This window comes from Pezoporus occidentalis, unplaced genomic scaffold (genome assembly GCF_034315485.1).
Source record: "Pezoporus occidentalis ecotype Australia unplaced genomic scaffold, CSIRO_AGI_Poc_V1 ctg87, whole genome shotgun sequence".
In the NCBI taxonomy this organism is placed as follows: domain Eukaryota; kingdom Metazoa; phylum Chordata; class Aves; order Psittaciformes; family Psittacidae; genus Pezoporus; species Pezoporus occidentalis.
The window spans coordinates 2,578,979-2,602,912 of NW_026916231.1; the positions used below are offsets into that span (position 1 = coordinate 2,578,979).

The following is a 23,934-nucleotide window of genomic DNA, read 5'->3' on the forward strand; positions in this document are numbered from 1 at the left end:
AACCAAAAAATGTAAGATTTCTGACTGGTAGATTTAAGTTTGCAAAAAATCAAACACAGTCTTTGGGAAATATTCTTCATTTTAAATGTGAGGGTACCCTTGCTTGAGTACAGAGTGGTGAGATGTGTGAAGCAGTCTGTAACAACTTCATGCTGTTGTCCCTCCTTTCCCAGACATATGTGGTGTCCTCTGGGACAGTTGATCCCAAGGGGCTGGTGGCAGAAAATGGGTCACGAAAGAGATTTTGGATGATGAGAATACCAAAGGACTTTCAGGAAATTAGAAAATCTTATAGGAATATAAAGAGAGCTGTTGTCTGCTCAGATGCTCTTGCTGCCAAGAGATTTCCTTAGACTTAGGAATTAGGAAACTTTTACAAAGAGTAATTCCTAATTTAAGAATAACAAATAAACAAGATAGACAGATCTAAGAGGCCTTGCTCAACTTTACTTTGCAGGCTAGCAGCAGAACCAGGAAAATATTACAATTTCTGATGGCCAGACTAGTTTTGTGCTTACTGCATCGTACTGGCTTTAGATTTCAACTGATCATATAAGAATGTTTCCTTAACTCACTGCTTACAATCTGGTAACCAACTAGAGAAAATGAGGATTAGTGCAACACACACATGAAGTTAACTTACACAATTATCTTCTGGTTTGTATTTGTATTCCACTTCTTTCATGTTTTTCAAATTCAGTGTCTTTGCTCTGTAATCAATACACACAGAAAAATCTGTAAGGCAAATTGTTAGTTGTCTTGAACAGAAACTACAGTGTAGAAGTTTAAAGTTGAGACAATGCATTCTATATGCATTTTCATGCATATAGAGCTTATTTTTTGTGATAATGATCAGGTAAAGAGTAAAAAGCATAATTTAAATTATAAGATATCACTTTGAAAATCTGAGTAATGGAAATTTCTGGTAAATAAACTCTTGGTTTTAAGTTTCATTATTGTTTTGTAGCTGGCCAGAAACCTAGTCTCAGGTCAAGGTAGGTAATATATAATCTACATCTTCCAAAGGAGAGAGGTTTAATTTTATTTTTTTTTTTTTTTTAACCTGGAAAATCATAATTTAAGGAAATGAAAAAAAAAAATCAAATAGCTATGGGTCGTGAAATTTAAGGATGTTTCATTTGCCATTAAAATAGACACATCTTTGTATGCTGAAGCAGAGCACTGCACTCTAGCCATCAAAGTGGGGGACTTAACTGGAAGAGTCAATATCCCTATGTTCTCTATACAGTCAGTGAAAAGATGAAGTTGCCTTGAGAAGGTAGCTCAGTGTAGGACCTTCTGCTTCAATACCTCATTTGCAGGAATACATGTAACTGCAGGAGAAGATGACTATGAAACTATCATCTGAGCTTGGTGCCTAAAGCTAGGAAATGGAAATAATCCCAGAACACAAACATTTAATTGATGTGCCAATATGCAAGGAGTGTTTGCAGGTACTGGCTAAATGAGGCTTGTAAAAGTCAGCTGTTCTCTCATGTTTTCGTAAATTGAACTGTAGCTGATGCAGGTTTTAATACATTCTGATACATGATGTGTAACTTGTTCAATACTCTGGCATCCAAACAGAAAGTTCAAAACAAATCATCTACAGTGTTTTTCTTGCTTCATTTTTGCTGATGCTTTGCCTACGACTGGACAGTTTACTACATGTCCTCTTGTTAATCTCATCTTCAGTACAGATTTTAAGACTGTCAGCTTGTTCAATGCCTTTAGGTTGCACGGACAATCATGTGCAGCCTGCCTAAAGATCACAGAAGTCACCAGGAAAAGACTTTTTTACTTTAATTAGAGCAGGTTCAGACTCAGGTCTGATCAGACAACAAAAGATAATGCTTTTCTGTGCCAGATATCCCTTTCTTTCTGCCGTCCTTTACTAGCAGAATTTACCAAAATTTTAGTTTGCCAAGTAGCAGAATGTTATCACAAAGGTATAGATTGATTCAGGCAGAACCATCTTCCATAATTTCCAGTTGTCTTGCAATTTTTGGCCATTTTCACACTGGATCTGCAATTTATTCCATGAGAACAGAGCTATGCATAACTTTGATAAGCATTAAAATGAGTTGTCTGTATTGTGCTTGATTTCAGTGCAATTCAATGTTCCTGTAAACGACTGCCTGCAAGCAACAAGTCATTTCCAGGAGTGGTGAGCTATAGATTAATTCTGTAACACAAAATTATCATGAACTTCAGCTGATATTTTCCTTTACTCATGATCCAAAGTAGCAACTGTAATACATACAAAATAATGAATGAATTTCTGAAGGGGACCTACAAGGATGCTGTAGAGGGATTCTTCGTCAATAACAGGAGTGATAGGACAAGGGGTAATGGGTTCAAACTTAAAAAGGGGCTATTTAGGTTAGATATAAGGAAGAAATTCTTTACTGTGAGTGTAGTGACATAGTGGAACAGGTTGCCCAAAGAAGTAGCAGATGCTCCATCCCCAGAGTGTTCAAGTACGTGTTGAACAGGGCCTTGAGCAACCTGGTCTAGTGAAGGTGTCCCTGCCCATAACAGGGGGTTTGGAACTAAATGAGCTTTAAGGTCCTTTAAAACCCTGACTATTCTATGATTCTGTTAGCTCTAGTTTCTTTGTCCTGGCTTTTCTAATTCATACATAGAATTTATACTTTTCATTAGACATTAGAATACTGATGCAGTTATGTTTCATTAAGTTGAATTTGATGATCTTAAATGACTTTTCCAACCTAAATAATTCTATGATTCTGTATATTAACAATGCAAATGTCAACTACCAACTCCAGTGCAGCATAGTATCTGGGATTTTATGAAGGCACTTTGTTACTAAGGTTTGCCAGACATACTTTCACCTTAAGGAGCATATAAATATCTAATGGGAAAAAAATTATATTATTGATCCCTCTGTTGATTTTATGCTACCTTCACCATCATACAGATGTGTAATACTAAGACAAATCACAAAATAACGCCATAGTATGAAACATTTTAGAGATCCTTAGCCTACCGTAAGTGCACAGGCATGACTTTTCCTTTTGAATTCTCTTACCTTGTAATTTTCTGCAAATAAAAACCTGAATTTCATTGTTAAATTTAGAATACCATATGCCTATCCTGACTGTGAAGCAATATGCCAGAAAAAAAGACATAATGATGTGCTACTAGAATGTTTCAATAGATAGTTTCTCACCTGGGAAAGCGGAAAATCACAATTACTATAGTGCAGAGAACACCATACAACAGTCCCACGTTAGCAGCAAAGCATATTGTAAATATGTAGGTACTAACCCATATGCTCTTTATGGAGGGAAACAGAAAGAAGTGGTTAGTTTTAATTCTTGTAACAATGTGCAATTTATGAATCAGAAATAAAGATTTTAAATTGAAGAGTTTCTCAGAGACAAACAGTTGGATCTTTGAACTGACAAATATTAAAGACTGAATTAGCAATTGAAACAATGCTTCCCTGTGGGAGAGCACATATGATATTGCACTACTCATCCCGACGTTCACACAAGTTCCTTTGAGAATTACTTAAAATATCATCTGTAGTTGTGCTAACAGCATAATTTAGGATTAACTCAGTTGTTTTGTGAAACCTTTATTTTATTTTTCACATTGAAAGTTTTTGTCACCTTTCTCACAGCACACATTGAAAATCTTCCTTTCCTTTTACACAATGACATACCCTTAAGGGCAAATATAGAGAGCTCCTCTCTCACTAATTGCATAAATGAGAATTATAATTTGCAAGTTAATTTAAAGTGGCATTTATCAGAGTACAGCTGACTAAACCAACTCTATAAGAAATAAAAATTATTGAGGAATTAATTTCTTCACATAGAAATGGTGAGATTTCAGATTCCTTCCCCATTTTTTGGTATTTGTTTCATAAAACTTTGGATTCATTTTAAATATAATTAAAAATACAAAGAAGCATATCTGAAACAATAGTAACTGAAAAATAATTTAAAATGAAAAAAATCCAAATATTTCAACATTGAAATTCTTTTTCTTAATAATTTTCTAAACAGAAATGTGTATGGCTGAGAGATATCCAGATTTTACAATTAAAAGGAGAAAAGTATAAATTCCCTGATTTCTTATACCAACCTAATATTAGTCCATATTTCTTTCTTGAGGGAGCCTTAAGCAAAGACTGCCACCTAATCTTTATATAAAAAGTGCTAAAGAAGAATGGAAAGCGTTTTCACTCCTCTGGATATACTGATCTCGGCAGGTGCCCATTTCAACAATTACAGTGCTTCTTGTTAATGTTTGCAGAGGAACAGATCACATTACAACGGCACAATCAGTGTTAAAATTATCCTTTCTGATACTTTCACTTAACTCAGAAAAGCCAGAGATAATAGAATACTTTCAGTCTAACCACAGGAATTTTTCTCAAGCAGATTTCAGAACTGTTATTTTACGAATTATAAAATGGAAGGCATACTGTCCTAATTTGTGCTTCACAGGGGACAGAGAGTTAGACTTTACTGAGAAACATTTCCTCCCTCATCTTCAAAATTCTAAACTACTGCAAAAGGTTTTGCAGTCTCTTCAAGGGCAAGGCTTCTAGGTAAAGAGGTAGTTCAGTCTTTGAAGTAGTGCTCTATCTCGAGTTATATTTTAAAATGATTATACAAATTTTGATGTATATATTTGCAAAGAGTACCTTTATGAGTCACAAACATTGAGTTCTGATTAATAAGTAAACAACTAATTCTAAGCTTTACAAATACAATATATATTTATGAAGGAGCTTGCTGGACATGAAAAGGCTAACACACGTACTACAAACCTGAAATTCCAGTGGGATCAAGAATTAGCCCATGATGATAAGGCTGAATTCTTAACACCTGAGATCAAGCAATCCACTTCAACTGCAGACCTGAACCTCATCACATCTAACTAAATCACTGCTGCAAGACCTAAAAAATTATTCTGTCTCAGAAGAAAACAGAAAGCATGAAAAAAAACAATATAAAGTCTGAATAGGAAGAATCAAAGACAAAAATGTTTAAGTACTGTTGAGTACTGAAAAAGCTAGTTGAGTACCTTTTTAGCAGCCTAGTATCTTACATCTTAACTGTAACCAAAGACTGCCATTATTGTAGAGGATGGGCCAAAGCAATTATGTTCTCATTTGTCAATCATTCTTCTCGTGCTTTGAATTGGACTGAAGTCAGTACTTTTTTAGTCAGGGAAGCATCAAACTTGTAGAAAGAAGTTATGTTGATCTCATAGACATTTTTTTAATTCATGGGTTTTCACAAGGTTCAGCAAAGAAGTCATAAAAATATCAACATTTTCTTTGGCAACTTACTTTAACATGACTATTATATAGTCCAGGACAGACTGAATCTAATAATTCTTCAAATCTTAGCAATAATGTGTTAAAAGCAAATGTTATTCTCTAAAGGCAAAACAAAATCTACCTCCAAAGTATACTTGTACTGTATTAATTTTAAAAAAACTTCTAAAGAGAGAGAAAAGAAACAAGCAGAATATTTATGCTGAATCCTGCATATGTCAGAAAGTTTTGGAAGCACTGAGAGGTACAGTGACTGTGTATATATAGCAGCTGCCTATAGAATTCTGTGGACAGTGTGTTTCTATCTAGAACTTTTTATTTCATAGGGTCTATACATCCACTATTACAGAGTGTCTGAAACAGGAAAAAAGGAGAAGTGGGAGAATACTCTCTGTGCCTATGGTTAAACAATGCAATACTACAGTACCATGATAATAAATGTTTCTGTACCACTTTGAAACTGGATTATAAACTTCCTTTTTCATTGCAAACTGATGAGATGCTCAGCTATTGCATAAAGGGGTAGGGCTCATTTCACTTGGCATTAACTATCTACAGCACAGATATCTACAGCTGTGTGAGCTGTCTAGACACCCACCATACACAAAGAAGATCTGGTTATCAGAAGGGAATTTAGAATGCAGTGAAAGTCACTCCAGCCATAGAGTAGAAACTCCTTAATAGTGAAGTGGCATGGTAGTTCTTTAATAGAATTTTTCACAAGCATTCTATACACAATGGTGGAATGGTGGAATGCTTGAGAGGGTATTTGTTTGCAAACTGCCCTGGAGACAGATGGACTGGCATAAATATTATTCTTTAAAAAGAATTTATATAGCAGTCATACTTTCAATGGATTAAACATTTTTAAATTCCTTCTCACTGCACTGAGACTAACTACATCAAAAGTAATGTAACTCAGGGCAGCATATTCCTAACAAAGTAAAGATAGAAAATCTCCCTAGAATGTCATTAGCTAGAAGCATTCATGTAAATTATTATATAGAAGAGATGGCTTCCTACTCTGTGGAAAATATAGCAAAGCCCTCAGAGATCTGAGAGCCCTGTCATGAATCAGGGCTCCTATCTGACGAATACCTGAGCAAATCTAAAAGGTCATGTCCTCCCTGAGGATATCAAGTTAAAAAGCTCTCAAACATACATGAAATTGGACCAGTGATCTTCAAAATACCATGGAAGACCCTCCCTGTTCCCCCTCCTCCAAACTACTGTGACAAACTTAATTGACAGGGTGGTGGATCCAAGGCTCAGAAACTTACACTGGCAAGATCTTGGAGGATACTTGTTCAAAATGAGATGCTCCTTGTTGGATCCTCTTTAATTGCTGAATTAGTATAATTTTTTATGTCCTTACACATTAATATATGTGCATACACATACAATTCATACATAAATAACTGCCTCTCAGTCATGACACCATGCAGGGAATGTGTAATTTTTACCACAAATTGTTGCCACTCTTTCTGCTTTACAAGTCAGGCATGCAACTTCGCTTTTTTCTCTGCTGTGGTCATTTCCTGGCCAAGTCATTTGCACAACTTTGTAATATTTTCTTCTCTTTAAATGTCTAAGATTTTCTCTGCTAAATCCATGTGTACAAAAATCCATGTGTAAGATTAACTCCTTAAAATAATCCTTATTCTGTTGTTTTTTTCACTTAAAGCATCACCTTCTGAAATACTTTTTCTCCATCTTTGGTCACTTTTAAGTCCAACTTAACAGCTAAAAGGACATTTTCTTCAGCAGTAGTCTTTGCCAGTCTTAAATTGCTACAGCTTATCTGGGATGTTCAGCCTTAAAAACTAAGTTAATGAGAACTTCACTGCCTTTTTATTGAGACCAGAAAAGGGTACCTTCAAACTGGAGAATAAAGGGAAGTTGGTCAACAAGTATGCCTGCATAAGAAATGAAGCTTGCAGGAAGAATATGGAAATCAGCTTTCCATTTGATGACCTGAAAAGTGAGGTACACTTAAGATGAATTCCAGATCAACTTCCTGATTGCTCAAAAAAAAGAAGCAAAAAATGACAAAACATTCTCAGGTTAATGTATAAAATGCAGGTAACACACAAATCAACATGTTGGAAACCACCAACAGATGAAGACAATGGAAGGAGGGCAAATACTGTTATGTATAGAGTTATGGGTTTAGCATAATGTGTAATAGAACAATTATTGATCTGAAATTGTTGAAGTCATCCAAGAAGATGTAGGGACTGACAGAAGACCTTAACTGAGGCAAGAGACCTTTGAAGTTCATATGAATGCTGTGAATGGCAGGAAAAGGCACTTTGGAGAAAGGGCAGTGGTGTTTTACCTAGAAAGAAATTTAATGTGATTTGAGAGGTGGGATATAAAACCAGGACGTTTCTTGAGGGTTGATAAAAAATAAGTTAAAAGAAAACCAAACCAAATATATGTAGTAATATTCAGCTGATAACATTTGGTATTATCTAGTGAGGTCTGTCAGCTTAGCTTCTTTGAACTCAGCTGTTCCCAAATATTAAATACTCAAGAAAAAAACAACCCATGGCTGAAGGACAATTTCATAGACTCACAGAATATCTTGAGACAGAAGGGACCCATGAGGATCATCAAGTCCAACTCCTGAGCTACACCTTTCAAGCTGTACCTTTTACATTGAAAAGGATGATGTTTTATAAACAACTAAACAAAAAGTAAATATTACTTATCCTGTTTGTGTTCAGTGTGAAGCTTAAAATGTCAAGGAATAAGGTAAGAAACCTCATAATATTCCCTTTCCACACACTATTATTTGACAGACTTATAAGCACAACAAGTCTGACTTCTGTGCTACAATGACACACACCCTTCAAAGAATCAGTTCCAGAAAGGACAGATGCTAATTATTTCCACATGTTTTGTTAGAGTTTCTATCTTCAAAATAGTTTGGATAACCTGGGTAATGTAACAGATTCATTTCCGATGTGCTTTCAATTGCTGGAGTGAATCTTTTCAGGCCAAAACCAACCCTGGTGTAGCTACTCAAATCGCTTTGCTTGGTGGGGCTCCTCCGACCAAGCAGCAGTGTAATGTTTATAGCCTTACTTTAAATTATGCTATTTAAAGCAAGATGATTTACCCTGTCAGGCTAAGGATTGATGGTACAACTACTTGAAGATAAATCATTTTTCAAGTATGTTCAGTCAAAAAGTTAAACCAGGCAATCTCCCCCCCTCTGTAACCTCTCTTAGTAATAATGACAGATGTTTGAGATATATGAACTACTCCCCCATCTTTTTCTGCCAAAACCACAAAATCAAAATCACAAAGCAAAAAATCAGTCAGGCTAGTCTAACTGTGAAGATACATCAAGTCTAGTGAGATTCCAGGATGCCCTGCTGGAAAACTTAACTGCTTACTATTTCAGTGCACTGATAGGCTAGCTCTCTCTCTCTCATAACTACCAACTTTCTTAAACCCATTGTACTCAGAATAATCCTTGATCTACATCATCCACCATCTGTGTCACTGGAAATATGGAGTAGAAAATATTTTCAGAATTTTGCTGCTTGAACAACATAAGCCTTTGTGAGAGATAGAGGCTTTCTTCTGAATGGTGAAAAACAAACAAAAACCAACAACAAAAACCCCTAACCTCTAGTCTTCTGTGACAAAATAGGAAATCTCACATAACCAAATCAGTATAGGTTACTCAGCTCTGCTTTCCATACTGAAATACAGTATTCTATTTAAAAACAAGTGTTTTACTCAGTTTAGACTTCCCCTTACTGCTGTAGAATACTAAGTCACTGGTGTGTTCAAAGCCCAATATTACCTCCAGTAACCTGTATCTCCCACCACAGAGAAGGAGGATACAGCTGAAATACTTTCCTAAATATTTGTTAACTTAAACAACATAAACATAAGTTTCAAAAGCTTTATGGAATATCAGTATGTGTTTATGGAAATGGCCATAGGTTTCGGTTCCACTAATTGGCGAGTATATTCAAAAACTCCCTCAGAAAAAAAACTAGGAGTCTTCCTAAACATGGAGACATCTTTAATATTTGCTAGGAATTCTGTTCAAATGTATGTTGGACTATTAAGACTCTGCATTAAACTAGATTTTCATATTATTTCCCTTTCCATCTATCTGCTTTTTCCTCCTTTCATACTGCAGAATCTTTCATTATGGTAAAACAGCATACTCTGTTTGCAAAATCTGAAGGAGTTAAGACGATTTACCTACATCACCCTAGGACATGTATCTGTCTGCATCTCTAGTGTTTCCAGTTCTGTTTGCCCCGTATGATTATTCCATACCCTCAGAGAACAAAGATACCAGAATCTCTTCAATAATACTACAACAGCAAAAGCATGCTAACCAGCTAGAGAAGGCACACACCTGCTCAGATCAACCTGATCTGATTTTATACACATCTTTAGCATTGAATTAGGCTTAATTCTTTATCATTTGCTCTAATTCCCCTTTTTAAATACAATTGGTATTACAGATGCTGTTATTCTGAGACAGGAAATAAGCCAATAGGACACAAATCCCCTAAAATAATGGCTTGGTTATCTCTTCTAGGGACACAGAATTATTAAAGTTTATTTCTTAGGTATTTGTTAAAGGGTCACAGGGAGATCTCCTTAGTTAAGTTTCACTTACCCAGTCTACTTTATTCACATTCCAATATTTTTTTAAATCCCGGAACTGTATTAGCATCCCCTTCAAGCCCACAACAATAATGCTTGCTAGCACACACTGCAAATAAATAAAGAACAAAAGCTTTTTGCAGAATTGGTAGTGAAAACAAATGCTCTTTCTTCAGTTCAACAGTCAATATTATAACTAAATCATAAAAAATCTGAAGTTAATGTTTCAAAAATTGCATGAATACAGCTGTAACAGTTCAAATCCATTTGTTTTATTTCCTGAAGGCAATCAATAGGCCACCTAATTGTGAGAAAAACAACAGAAACTTCATGACTTCCCAAAATTCTCCATGCATTGCCAGACCAGCAACATTCTGCCATAGTCTGGGTGACTCAGGAGCAAATCAGCACTCAACTTCTACAGAGTGAAGAATTTTAATTCCCCTTCTTCACCACCTAGAGAAGGTCTTCAGAGCAAAAATCCATAAACTTGGATCAAACAAAATCATTTCTTGTTCTCCAAATCAGAAATGGGGAGGAGATGGATGAGGAAATTATCTGAAGCCAAAAAGGATGGAGTACAAAGCGGTGGACTTGCAGCATATAGGTGGGGAGGCTAAGAAAACACAGTAGAAAAGAAATAAAATATCTAGAAAGCAACATATAAAAAGTTTTTTTTTTAATAGGGAGAGGAGGGGGAAGTCTACAGGAAACCAGTCAAAATTTACATATAATCCCTAAAAAAAAAAAAAAGAAGGCAGGAGAGCAGCATAGTAAGAAAAAAGACATATTGTGCATCCCTCTTCAAGTGTCCTTATTTTGCATAGTTAAACTATAAAAGGATCTGTGTTTGAAAAGTGAGAATCTTCATTTGACACTATGTAAACAATAGCAAAAAGTAAATTTTAAACAAAATTGAGTTAAAATATCATGTACACACATGGCAGAATTCAGGATAATTTTTGAGCTGTATTTTGCATCTTTAACATGCTTCTGGTTAAAATTAGCTATTAACTTGTAATACCAGAAGATATAGTTCACATAACGTATATGAAGATACAGCTTATGTGAAAACACACCACCTTGCTCTATAGATTCTTAGCGTAGAAGATGTATTCCATGACAGAGATGTAAGAACACCTCACAATCTCTCTTAATTAACCTTAGATCACTAGCTACAATCATTTGTGTCAAATTTATTTGAGAAGCAAAGTCATATATCATATGCATAACTGGATAAAAATTGATTCATTTCTACCACACTTTGTCAATTTACAAATACACAGCAATCTGGATGTATATTTTTCATAAACTACTTGCCAAAAGCAAGTGGAAGAGAAATGCTTATGTGATAGCTTATATATGCAGTTCTATATGTGTAAAATCTATGTATTATGTTGTCAGCTCTGCATTTTATGATTCTGAGACTTCGCTGTGCCCTTAATATTTGTTCTTCCATTGAAATTAAACAGTGTTCTTTTAGAGGTAGTGCTATCTTTCCCTGAAAGAAATCAAGTCACTAGAAAATGCATGATGTCATAATTTTGAAAAAAGAAGGTAACTACCATACCATAGGCAGCCAGTACAGCATAGGTCCAATTGCATATATCACCACAAGAATTAATGCACAAGAGATAAGGCAAGCAACCTAAAACAATAAACAAGAAAAGCAGATCATTCACTCTAACAAATGAAATTTTTATTAAAATGTGTGAAAAAGGATAAACATCAAATATTGCAAAGTCAAGGACAAGATGTTGAGCATGTTAGCTGTTAATGTATCTGTGGATTGCCAATGCGTTTAATTGTTTTAATTTCTGGTGACTACCTTCAGCCAGCTACAGTGAAAATATAGTAAGGGATCTCAACATCTGTGCTTGACCCTGTTGACAGCTCACAGACACAGACCTCAGCATCCCTTATACACTTTGTAATTAAATGGAGCATGTGTGTGCAATATCTCATCTCAGAAATTTTGCAGCACCCACTGTCATTCTACAACATATTTATAGCCATGCACCCTATCTTGCACTAAATAACAGACCTTCCATAACACTGAACAAAAGTTATATACGGAGAACTATCATAATTTTTGCACAAGAGAAGTTTTTTAACTTCTTTTACTGGGATCAACGGTAAAAGGAAACTATTGTGTTTAGTCAGAAACCACCTATGATTTCACATTGTTATCAGTGGACTTTAGAAAATGTAGGAACATTTTTTTTTAATATATAAAAATTAGAATTAATGCAGGCGGCATGAATCCAGAAAAGTATATGATCTAAGAATTATATTTCTCTTCATAGCATTATATGTTATTAACCTGATGGAAATCTACAGTAAAATTGCAGTCTGCTACCCCACTTTGATTGCTCACAAAGTGAAGTACTTCTGGTCTCATTAAGATAGAGTCCAGATTCACATAAGTTTTTTGATGATAAGTAGACAGATGCTCACTGTATTTTTATATTGATAATATGTTTCTTTACTAAAATAATTAGGTTTCATTTTAAAAGACAAGTTGTTAAAAACAAAACCAGACAAGTTGCTAAAACACTAGAAGATTAAAGCCATGATATACTTGAAAATACCATCAAGAAGGATAGACAGAATATTTACAGAAAAAGGGACACAAAATCTGTTGGTGAAGTCACAAGGAAGTTTTCCCTCCTTCCACTCTTCCAGAAGAAAAAAAAAAAAAAAAAGTGTTAATTCTATTTGAAGTACACTTCCATCCTGTGATGATCTTTACTGTGAGGATGGTGAGGCACTGGAATGGGTTGCCCAAAGAAGTGGTAAATGCTCCACCCCAAGCAGTGTTCAAGGCCAGGGTGGGCAACATGGTCAAGGGTGAGGCATTCTTGCCAATGGCAGGGGGGGTTGGAAATAGATCATCTTCAGGTCCTTTCTAACCCTGACCATTCTATGATCCTACAATAAAGTCCCTGACTTCTGGTTTGTTTTTTGTTTTTTTTTTGTGGGGGGAGAATATATCACTGAAGTATAAATGGCATCACTGAATCCCAGACATAGCCATTGGAGATAAAAGGGCTGCTTTGAGACCCTGAAAGACACTTTGTATTTCTTTTGTGTCATATGCCAAAGTAAACTGACTTCATTCTATGTAGTCCAAGCTACTCCTCACTTTTTGCTTATGATCTGACCAACATTTATTAGTGATATTTTTCTCATCTCTTCATTCTGCTTAGACACCCCAAATACAGAGGATTAAGTGGATGTGTTTCTTTCAAAAAATAAGGCAGGAGAGATAATTTTATGTTTATTAAAGTGCCCTCTTAGTAGTGCTAATGCATGCCCACACTCTAACTTCTGGGTGCAGGCTCTGCTATAGTGTGAAACCAATGGATAAAACCAAGCAGATACTTGATATTTTTACCATGTACTTCCTACTTTGAACTCAGACTATGGTGGTTTCTTTTTTGATTTTATATTTGAACAAACTTCTGTCAGGGCCTTTGCCTACATATACCAGAGCCAAAGTGCTCAAACACCCTATATACCTCCAGGTTATTGGTTTTCAGGTAGAGGTCTTCAGGTTACCTTAAGCTTCCTCGGAAAAGTCATGGTGCAGCACAAATGCAAATTGAACAAACAACACACGAATAGGTGACAGAAGAGGATGTCTGTGAGGATGAGGGCATGGGGTACGACACTGCATCTAACTCAAAGACATGAAATAGCAAGTAGCAAAATGTTAGCTAAACTATTTGTATATAAATGCTTTTAAAGATTAATATTGGATAAAATACCAATTATGATTAACTGAGTTCAGAGGACTGTGTAGGTTAATTAGCAAGTAGTGAACATGTAAAGTTTTGAAATAAAGCCCTGTATCATTTCTCAGTATTGTGGTATCTGCATGAGAAATAACTGCAGGATATGGTCAAGAAGAAACGATACCTACGGACTGCACATAGCCTTATCAGTTGTACCTTATTACCCTTTTCCTTGCAATTAATGTCCTTTACACAGGCAAGAGCAACAGTTATAAGAAGACAATGGCAACAAACATCAAAGGACAAAACATTTAGATGGCAGAACGCCCCTGATGAATCCCTGGAGTTTCAGAGGAAAGGGGGAGAAGCAGTGCTTAGGGGGCTTCCCCAGTTGAGGTGGCCCATCACACGGGTAGGTCACTACTGGGCAGTTTGCAACCTCTCTTGTCCATGAGCATGATTTGAACAGGTAACAGCCTCACAGGGTCATAACTATCATTTTCCTCACTTGCAGTTCCCTCTTTTCTGAGCTACTGAACTTGTGGGTTTAGTTGTCAACATTTGCAAGTAGACCAAAACCCTCAAAAATCTAAGTGTCTTCTCTGTGGGCTCAGTGTATATTGAGGGACAGGACAAGTACACTGTGTCACAAAGCAAAAGTTAGTAGATTAATTGGTTACTTTCACTTTAATTTTAAAATCAGGTAGAAGCACCAAATTAAATCTGACCTTTTTCTAAAACTTCAGTTTAGCCTGTATCATTAAATCCATTAAACACCATTAGAGGGCACTTTTGTTAGGGTGATGACAAATCTCACATAAAATTGTATGCCATTTCCTGCAGCCTGAAAATACAACTCCCAACCTCCTTACAGGCTTCAGAGTTTAGATTGAATTAAACAAGTAGAAATTAATAAATAGAACCATTAGCTTTTTTAGTAAGACAGTTGAATTCCATGCAGGTTGTTAAAAATAACAAATTATTTCCCAGGGCAGAGGAAAGGAGAGAATAGGAAAATGGATAAATCCAGTACAAGTTCCATTGAGCAGTACCATAGCCTTAATTCTCCTACATACTCCACTCTAACCCATTACCTGTGTTTTGGCGCCCGTACTGTACAAAAGTGCAGTCCGTCCCATCGCTGCAGCACTTGGTATGCAAAAGAAAAATGAAGGAATCACATTGCTGAGGCCATGAGCCAAAAATTCCTGCAAAGTTGTTAAACAGAATATGTTTTTTTCTTACTTTTCTGTCATTTCAATGTTTCTTGCCAACAGAAGAGTCCCCTATGTAAATATTAGCAATGACAAAGGATGTTTGAGGGAAAAAAAAAATCACATACCTACACGATAAAAGATCTCCCAATAGAACATATATTCTCACAACACTAATTTGAATGATAAAACTGCTGAAAAAGATTCATCAAAAGCAGGAGGCACATTTTGTTCACAACATAAAAGGTATTGCTAAATTTTGAATATTAAGGTCAACAAAAATATTTACATCTTGATGCACATCTGCTTTTTAACAGGCCTCAAGTAGTGGGATCTGGATGGTGTTCAGGTTGTTTCTAGAGTATGACTCTACTGGAAAAAGACAGCCACCGATTTTTTTTCTCTTGGAACATACTTTAGTGAAAGCAAAATATGGTAGCAATCCTATCTGCATGCTATCTGTCTTTCATTGTAAGTGCATCTGGTGTTATAACAAAAAAGTGGAGAAGCCACCTTGTATCTGCAGAGCCATCTGAAGAAAGTTTTCTAAGAAAGCACCCAACTTGGCTTCCCAGCACCATTCATCTCCCCAGACTATAAGGAGTTTGTCTGCTGAGATTAATGTGTAAGAAAACACCTCAATACTGCTAGAAGTGTTTAGGACACAAATGGTATTGTATCCAACCAGGACAACACCTGTGCATAACTTTGTCTTCACAGCATAAGAACTTAAAAGTTCCCCAGACAGCTTTACATAGCCACACGCCAACATGCAGAGCCCTGTGTCTGGCTCCTGAAGGCAATACAGCCAGAACCTGCCACTGTAGTCTCTGATGTCATGGAGGTTTTGCTGTTTGGCTCCATTATTCCATGTAGACTTACATCTAGTTTCCAACATCTCAGTAGTTAAGCTGTGTAAGCTACAAGATTTCCAGAGGTCCAGAAAGACAGGCATGTTGCTGTACTCCATTTAATGCCCTTCAGACAATGCAGCATATCTCCCTGAAGTGTGACCTGTGTTAAGATCAAAACATTTTCCCTCTGCTCTTTGGAGAACATGGCTCTGAAGCATCAATATAAATTCATGACCCAATGTATTCATTTTGAAAAATACTTTAGAGACCTGAGCATTCTGTAGAGCTAATTTGGACATTTGGGATTTACTGTAATCGGTGGAAGGCCTCAGGATGCCATATGCCTTTCCTGATGCCTTTCCTACTGGGCATCTATCTATTTTGGAAATCCAGGAATTTTGAAAATTGCTTTGCATTTCCAAAATTGTGAAGCAATTTCAAGGACCATAAGGAGAGAGAGGTTTACCTGGTTGTCATCCACAGTGTATTTAAATTTTTTAGCAGAGTCTTGGGCAAGAGCTAGTGATGCTACGTAACCAACCAGCGCTACTCCAAAAGCTTCAGTGACTACTTCAGGCAAGACATTCATGGGTGGTGGTTTTGGAGAGGGCAACCTATTAAAAAAATAAAGACAATCCTTTTTTAGAAGCCTGATACATAGCCTGCATGTACCTGCAATTCATGGAGATAAAAGGTAAGCTATCTCTGCATGCACAGCTAACTTTTGTAATACTTGTAAGGTGACAATTTTCAGTAATTTAGATTAAGAAGACCTCAGCCTGTAAGGACCTGCAGAGGAGAATTTGCAGGAGAAGATGAAGCAGTTTCAGATAGATCGTTCTATTTCTGAACTTTAATCTGAGGAATTATGAAGGGATCTTTATAAATTAACTCCCTCTCTGACAGATAAAATAAGCAACCATTCCCTAATTCTGTAATGCTTAATAAAAGAGACTCTTCTGTATATTTTTTTCTTTTTTACAGTTGGCTTTCCTGTAACGTTTAATTTAAACATTTTAAACAATTTAGTATTCCTGTAGATTATGGACAGTGTGGCTATTTATTTCATCTAACAGAGACTTTTTAATGGGGATTGCAATGAAATGCCTCAGTCAAGAACCAAACTATTCTAGTTTGCCTCCATACCCCACAATAAGGGTTCATTCTCTCCAGAGTACAAATCACACTGCCTAGGAGCCAAATCATGCCCTTAACGTTTCTAGCACTCTTCACTGACAAGGCGGTTATGTATTTCAAGTAAATTACTAAAAATACATCAGACTGATCCAGGTTCTGCTCTTGTTTTTCAAACTACAGAATCTTCTCATGCAAGGTTAGGCAGAAAATAAGCCCTTGATTAAAGCTGCATGAATATACTGTAACTGTTCATAACATATATTGAAAGGACACACTTAGCCCTGTGTTTATCTCAGATACATAGCATGCAATAGCATACTCTAAATACTTAAAACTGAAATTCTGTTTCAGCTATTTCCTTTATTTCATTTCTATCAGTGTAAGCTGCCACACATGCATTGATGTTGTCCAGGACTTAGGGAAACTCTGCAATTTGCAAAGGGGAGATTATACAAAAGGTGTGCTTACCAACCCTTTGAGTTGGAACATTCCCTCTAACATCTAATCTAATTTCTCTTCCTGCTAGTTATTTCAAGTATTTTTTTCCTCCTCTTCAAGGTTATGGAGAAAAATGTATCACTATCTGTAGTCAGAATGCTCTTTTTCTAGATTAAGTATATTTAAATCCTTTATATTTCTTCAGGAACCACATTTTCTAAAATTACTGTGTAAGTGAGTGGAGAAGAATAAAGTGTAGTAATCTACAAACTCAATCACATTGCAAATCCTTTCTGCTACAGTAATCCAAGACAACCCTCAAAAAGGAGGTTGCAATAATCTTGAAGAGAGTGGTCTGCCCTCCTGTTTTACATCCATCAGCCATTATCAGGTACTTAGTACGTATTTGTTATTCCATAAAGTAATAAAAAAGCTAGAAAAATGTACAAGAAAGACTGTATTTTGACAATGATATCTATGCTGATATACCTTGATAACATGGGGTTCAATTGTGAGAGAGTGAGGAGGTTGGAAATTAACAAAAAACTTTTTTGCCATTATTTCAGAAAACTTCTTTGACCTCTTCAGAGACTGTTCTCAGAAGTAAACATACATAAAAACCACAAGCTAATAAGAGCCACATTACCCTTCAGGAATATGTCCCACAACTTCTAGCCCATAGACATATTCCATATCAGCATAGTAGCAAGCAACGGATGCAGCAATTATCTATTGATTCAACAGAGAAAAAGATGTTACATTTCGATTGGTTTTAGTTTTTCACATGGTCCCTATTATTGCCATACTTAAGCACATGATAGTGTTCATTTATCCTCAGATCAATCCAGTAAGACATGGAAATATTATTATGAACATTTTTGCAGATGTAGAAGAGAGTCAAAAGAAACTAAGATCTGGACACAATAATAAATTTAGAAAAGATGGCTGAAGAACTATGGTGGAGTTTGTATATTTTGTGTTAATGAAAGGGATCTGTACAAGCCTCTGTGAAGCCTTGGAAACCTTTCCAGTTAGTGGCATCATAGTTCTTCTTCAACCATCTTTTCTAAATTCATGCCCATGCTGTGTGAAAGGAAAATTATAAGTAAAACCACAGAAAACAATAGCATAGCTATTTAACCTTGTCGCATATAGATAACAAGCAGCATCTAAGCCGCAACTACACAGCACAAGACTTGCCTGGAGTTACAATGTGCCAGTTACTTTTCATTTTCCATTTCAAACTTCTTATGCTTTAACATTCTAGGCTTCATGTTCTTATGATTATGTAAAAAGTAATAAACAAATGAAAAATATTATATAAATTGGGAATGTATGTCACTTCTGTCTTAATTATATAGCCAAACTGTTCCCTGTTCTTACATTTAACGTACAGCCATGAAAATTAGCTGTCCATTTAATAAATGGCAGGCATGCCTGTGGATAGCTGTAGACAACACGGTAAAGTTCAGCAGATTAGTTGAACCACTGAAATCTTTGTAAACAAAAAAGCCTGATATTTGATTCTGTACTTACCAAAAGGAGGTCGATGGGAAGAACAACTTTAATGTTTTTCTGAAATTTCTCATTTAGTTCTTTAACAAGAACAAGCACTGCAATGCTCAGCAAGGAGAGAAGTAGAGCTTCCAACTGAACTGATCTGATATTCTCAAATATGTAGGCATAAATCTACAGTGAATGGCAAATAACAATCACATATCAAAAAAAAAAAGATGATTTTGGGTCACATGCTAGGGCATATTCTACATAACTTCAGACATCTTAAATACTCTGTGAGAGCTGAATCAGTATGGCAGGAGCTGAGTCATCTGACATATTGGTCTACACGTAAGATTTTGCAAGGAAGAAAATCACCAAATATTATTACTATGGACTTCTGAGATCTCAAAAAATGCAACAAATATTTGTGTATAGGCATTTACAAATTTCTATTGATAGAAGCAAGCAAGACAATTACAGTAAATGTGATATGTATCTTCTTAATCAGTCTCATTAAATTCATTGAGATGAGTGTTGCACAAAAATGTTGAGAGAAGCTTCTGTGCACAAAGGTTTATTTTTCCAGAGTAACTGTATAGCTTCAGTAGGGTGCACTCAGTCTCCTTGTTGCTTGCTCTTGACCATCACACACACAGTGCTCCATGGAGCAGGCTTTGATCAGGTCCAGATGCCACATGCATTAATTAGCTGTCAAACTTGTGTATACATGTTATTGGTTATATAAATAACTGATGTTATCTACTAAGCCCTGTGTCTTTCCTTGGCCTATACTTAAGAATTGCAAAGGAAGAAGCAAAAAGAGGGTAGGGGACAAAGTGATAATTCACAAGCCAGTGGCAGGTGCTTTCCAGGGGAAAATCCATGGCAAGGTCCAAGAACTGCAGGTGCAAGGGTGCAAAGTGGTACAGCATGATGGACCATAAGGTTCAAAGTCCTGCTGCAACGTGTTCTGGGTTGTTGGTATATGACTATATCACTGCACATGAGAAGATGACTGCAGTCTTAAAAAAGAAAGAGGAAACTGGATCAGACCTACAGAGCTGCAAACAGGAGGCCTTCAGCTTCTCAAAGTGTGCTGCAACATGCTGTAAAACATCACCAGAAAAATATAGTTGGGTCTATGATGAATAAAGGAAATGTGGTGATGAATATAAGGAACATGTGGAATGGAAATATGGAACAGGAATAGAATTATGGTTTAACCCCAGTCAACAACTAAGTACCACGCAGTTGCTTGCTCACTGCCCCCCATCCAGGCTCCTGTGGGATGGGAAAGAAATTCAGAAGCAGGCAAAACCTGTGGGTTGAGATAACAGAAGTTTAATAACTGAAATAAAGTAAGATATAATGTAACAATAACAAGAAAAAGAGAGAGAGGAATAAAACTCAAAAAACACACAGGTTGCACAATACAGTTGTTCACCACTCACTGACCAATGCCAGCCCATCCCTGAGCAGCAATTGGCACCTCCTGGCCAACTCCCTTCAGTTCATATACTGGGCATGACATTTGGCTAGTTTGGGTCAGGTGTCCCCTCTCTGCTCCTTCCCAGCTTCTCATGTCCCTCCTCACTGCCAGAGCATGAGAGACTGAAAAGTCCTTGGTCAGAGTGAGTGCTACTTAGCGACAACTAAAACATCGGTGCATTATCAGCATTATTCTCAGACTGAAGCCAAAACACAGCACTGCATCAGCTAATAGGAAGAAAATTAACTCCATCCCAGCTGAAACTAGAACAAATGATCAGTGGTGATGAGTGACGAGGATCTGATGATGAATGCAATGTTGTAAGTAACAGACGCAAAAGAATGCTGTTGCCTTCTCATCAGCACAGATGACAGGGAACTGTAATTTCATTTCTACACTGAATTTGGGAATCCAGGAAATGAGGCATAAATCAGTATGATAACAGATTTATAGAAAGTAATGAAAAAACTTACAAGTTTACTTCTATGGTTAAAAGGGGTAAAGAATGTTATATGGGACTTCTGTCCCAGTAAATCAAGAAAAGATCAGATTCCTATCACTACTTATTTTCAGGCCTCATGAATAAAAGTGTATTGCCTTGAGGAACAGAGAGGCATGAAATATATATATATATATATATATGCTTATATAATACACAAGTTTATTAAAGTTGCAGGGGTAAAAAACAAGGTAGGCTCAGACTCCTGAATTCTGCATTTGTACTCTGGGACCCATTGTGAAATATAAACATAGAGTGAACAGAAGGTAAAATCTAGGATGTAGATTTAGACTGCATCACAAGTAACTTCTTTTTAAACAACGACATTAAGGATAACAAAATCAATCAACTGAGTTTGAAATAATGGTATTTAAAAATGTGTTTTCTCTGGCAACAACTAAGATGACCACTAAAATAAATGAAAAGTGACACTTGTAGTCTTATCAAAATAAAGATTAATAATTTTCTGCTCCAGAGAACCTATTCTCAAAAACATGTATAATGCTAACAAGTTTTGACAGTTTGGAGTTTAAATACACATATTTATATTGGAAAGGAAAAGGTAGTAGAAAAAATATCTTAGGAAAGAACCCTGTTCTAGCAAAAGGTGATCAATATGATGATAAAACTTTTTTCTACTTTTCTGTCACTCCTTGAAGAGCTGATGCTCATTTTGAAGAATGAGTAGATTGAAAGAAATTCCTGATTTTTCTTCTCTCATACATTTTATTTTCATGACATATAATGGAAAAAGTATTTTAAAACCTAAAGATAGTTACAGTAAAATAAACAATATGTTATTTTCCTCATAAAGAGGAAAAATGGAGTCAAGTCCTTTAGAATTTAGCCCTTGGACCTTTTTTAAGGATGCACTGTATAACCCAGCACAAATGTTTCTTGGAAGCCCAGAGAACATTTTAAAATCAACTTGTTAAATAATATGATCTATATACGTTGTAACTCCGAAGAATGGTAATCAACCCATGGTTTTTAACCACATATTGCCCCACTGCAATCAGACTATGTGTGGAATGTGTTTTGAGTGACTTGAGACTAAACTTTCTACCCATAACTTCCAAGAATGAATTTTCATGAGAGGACAGGACTTGGCTCAGGGTCCAAGTAGAAGCTGTGATTAATTAGGACAAATGGAGGCAATCTGGAAAACTATATTGCAAACTGTGCCCACAAACTCACCAAAGGCTAAACTAGATCTAAGGTGAAGTGGTAAGAAAAGGAAGGAAATGGATTAAATCCTAAATATCTAAGTCAAAGAGATGTGGGCTTGTTCTGAAATGAACAGTGTCTATTGAAGAGTCAGCGTTAGCTATATGTGTTTACAGAATTTAATTTCATTTTCCTAGACAGTGAGACACAGGATTGGGTGAATAAATACAATTCTAACAAAGGATTACAAAGAAATATGCACAAACTTTTAGTATTTCTGTCTGTCTTCACAAATTGTTTAGAAAAGAAACTTCCATTTCAATTTTAAAACATGCAGCCAAATCTTGTAGACCTTTGTCACAGCTTTTTCAGACATACTGCGCTTTTTCACAGTTGTACCACCAGCCCTATCCCCAAAGTGTCTGTAGTACGCTGAAACAGTTCTGGCAGCAATACATAAATATTAAATCAATTACTGCATCAGACTAAAGAGCTTACACTGACTAGTCTGTTCCCATTTTCCTTGAAAATCTAAAAACGCCCATTTCATGTCATTATGACCAACAAAGCCAAGATATCATTTTACAAACCATTCACAGGCTCTTCAGAAAAAGAGACACTGTGGCTATTAACACAATATACTATATTATAACATATACTATAGCCGTCTCTCTGTACTACACAGTTCATATATTACGCTATCCAGACAGTTACTGTACTCTTTTGAGGTGAAAATGTAAATCCTAAATGTAAACACCTAGGGTTCAAGCTTGTAATATAACTGCTATCTGATTCAAAAGAAATATTTAGAAATGTTTTCATCACAAACATTACAAATTCAGTATTTTAGATCATTTGGTGATGTACTTACTGAAATAATATAGAAATTATTTAGTAGAATTTAGTTTGATATTATAGTGTAAAAAGTAATTTTTTTGTGTCATTATGTAAATAACAAAATTAAAAGATATAGCAATAATATATTCAGCTGTTTGCCTTTAGATTTTTTACTTTTTTGGTTAGCTTTGTGTAAAAATTTTTAAGGGAAATGATGTGTCAATCTGGTGAGGAATCAGTGAACTTTTTTGGCAACCGATGCAATTTGCACATAAGTGAAAAAAACAATATTCTTACTTTGCACAAATGTACATAAATATATATACCTATGTATATGTCCCTGTTCTCATGGGAAATTAATGACTTTGAACCCCATTATATTTTCACATGTTTTCATATGGTAATAATGAACACCGTAATGGTTTCTATTCTAGAAAGGATGTGTATTCTGATGTATTAATGAAAAGCCGAGATTTTTTTTTTTTTAATGTAATCACGAAAACCCAAAAGATTCATTCTAAAATAAGCATAGAGGCTGAAGCAGACAAAAGAATTAAAGGAACATATTAGTTAAAAAACTTAATACAGTTTAAGACTAGACAACTTCATTTTATTTTCAGAAATGGTTCATTCTGATATTTTTAGACAAATACAACACACTGTGGGGAAAAAAGTACAAGCATCTACTGTGAACTGCATAAGAGGCAAATGGGGGAAAAAAGGGGGGAGAAAAAGGATGGATAGTGGGAACATGAAGGCAGCACAACCACAGGGGTTTTACCACAGACTTGCAACACAACCAAAAAAGAACCTGTTTTGCAAAGTAAGTTCGTCACGTTGCATTTCATTTTGGAGTTCTTCATTTTCTCAGAAATTTGTGGAAGGATAGATAAATCTACACATGGATATTGGGCAAATATAGATATGTTTTTCTGTTTTCAGATACTAAGTAGAACTTCGTAACATTTTTCTTGTCTCTTGCAAAAATCAGATCTCACATGTAGCCTTCTCTCACCATTTTTCTTCTTCACCTTGCCTTTCCCATTTGCAAAATACCAATTGATGACACAATGTACAGCTCAGTTGCAGAGTTACAAA

The 23,934-nt window shown here is 35.8% G+C and overlaps 1 protein-coding gene across 3 annotated transcripts in view; it reads right to left on the reverse strand.

The window, feature by feature from the left end:
* SLC26A7 (solute carrier family 26 member 7) overlaps window positions 1–23,934 on the reverse strand; it is a 67,857-nt gene that overhangs the window by 14,900 nt on the left and 29,023 nt on the right. For all 3 annotated transcript variants that reach the window (XM_062604551.1, XM_062604552.1, XM_062604550.1), the window contains exons 5-12: window positions 18,881–19,033; window positions 17,991–18,073; window positions 16,236–16,383; window positions 14,796–14,909; window positions 11,535–11,612; window positions 9,978–10,073; window positions 3,194–3,300; window positions 644–710 (exon numbers count right to left, since the gene is read on the reverse strand). In XM_062604551.1, the coding sequence (XP_062460535.1) occupies window positions 644–710; window positions 3,194–3,300; window positions 9,978–10,073; window positions 11,535–11,612; window positions 14,796–14,909; window positions 16,236–16,383; window positions 17,991–18,073; window positions 18,881–19,033 (846 nt within the window). The remainder of the gene's footprint in view (window positions 1–643; window positions 711–3,193; window positions 3,301–9,977; window positions 10,074–11,534; window positions 11,613–14,795; window positions 14,910–16,235; window positions 16,384–17,990; window positions 18,074–18,880; window positions 19,034–23,934) is intronic.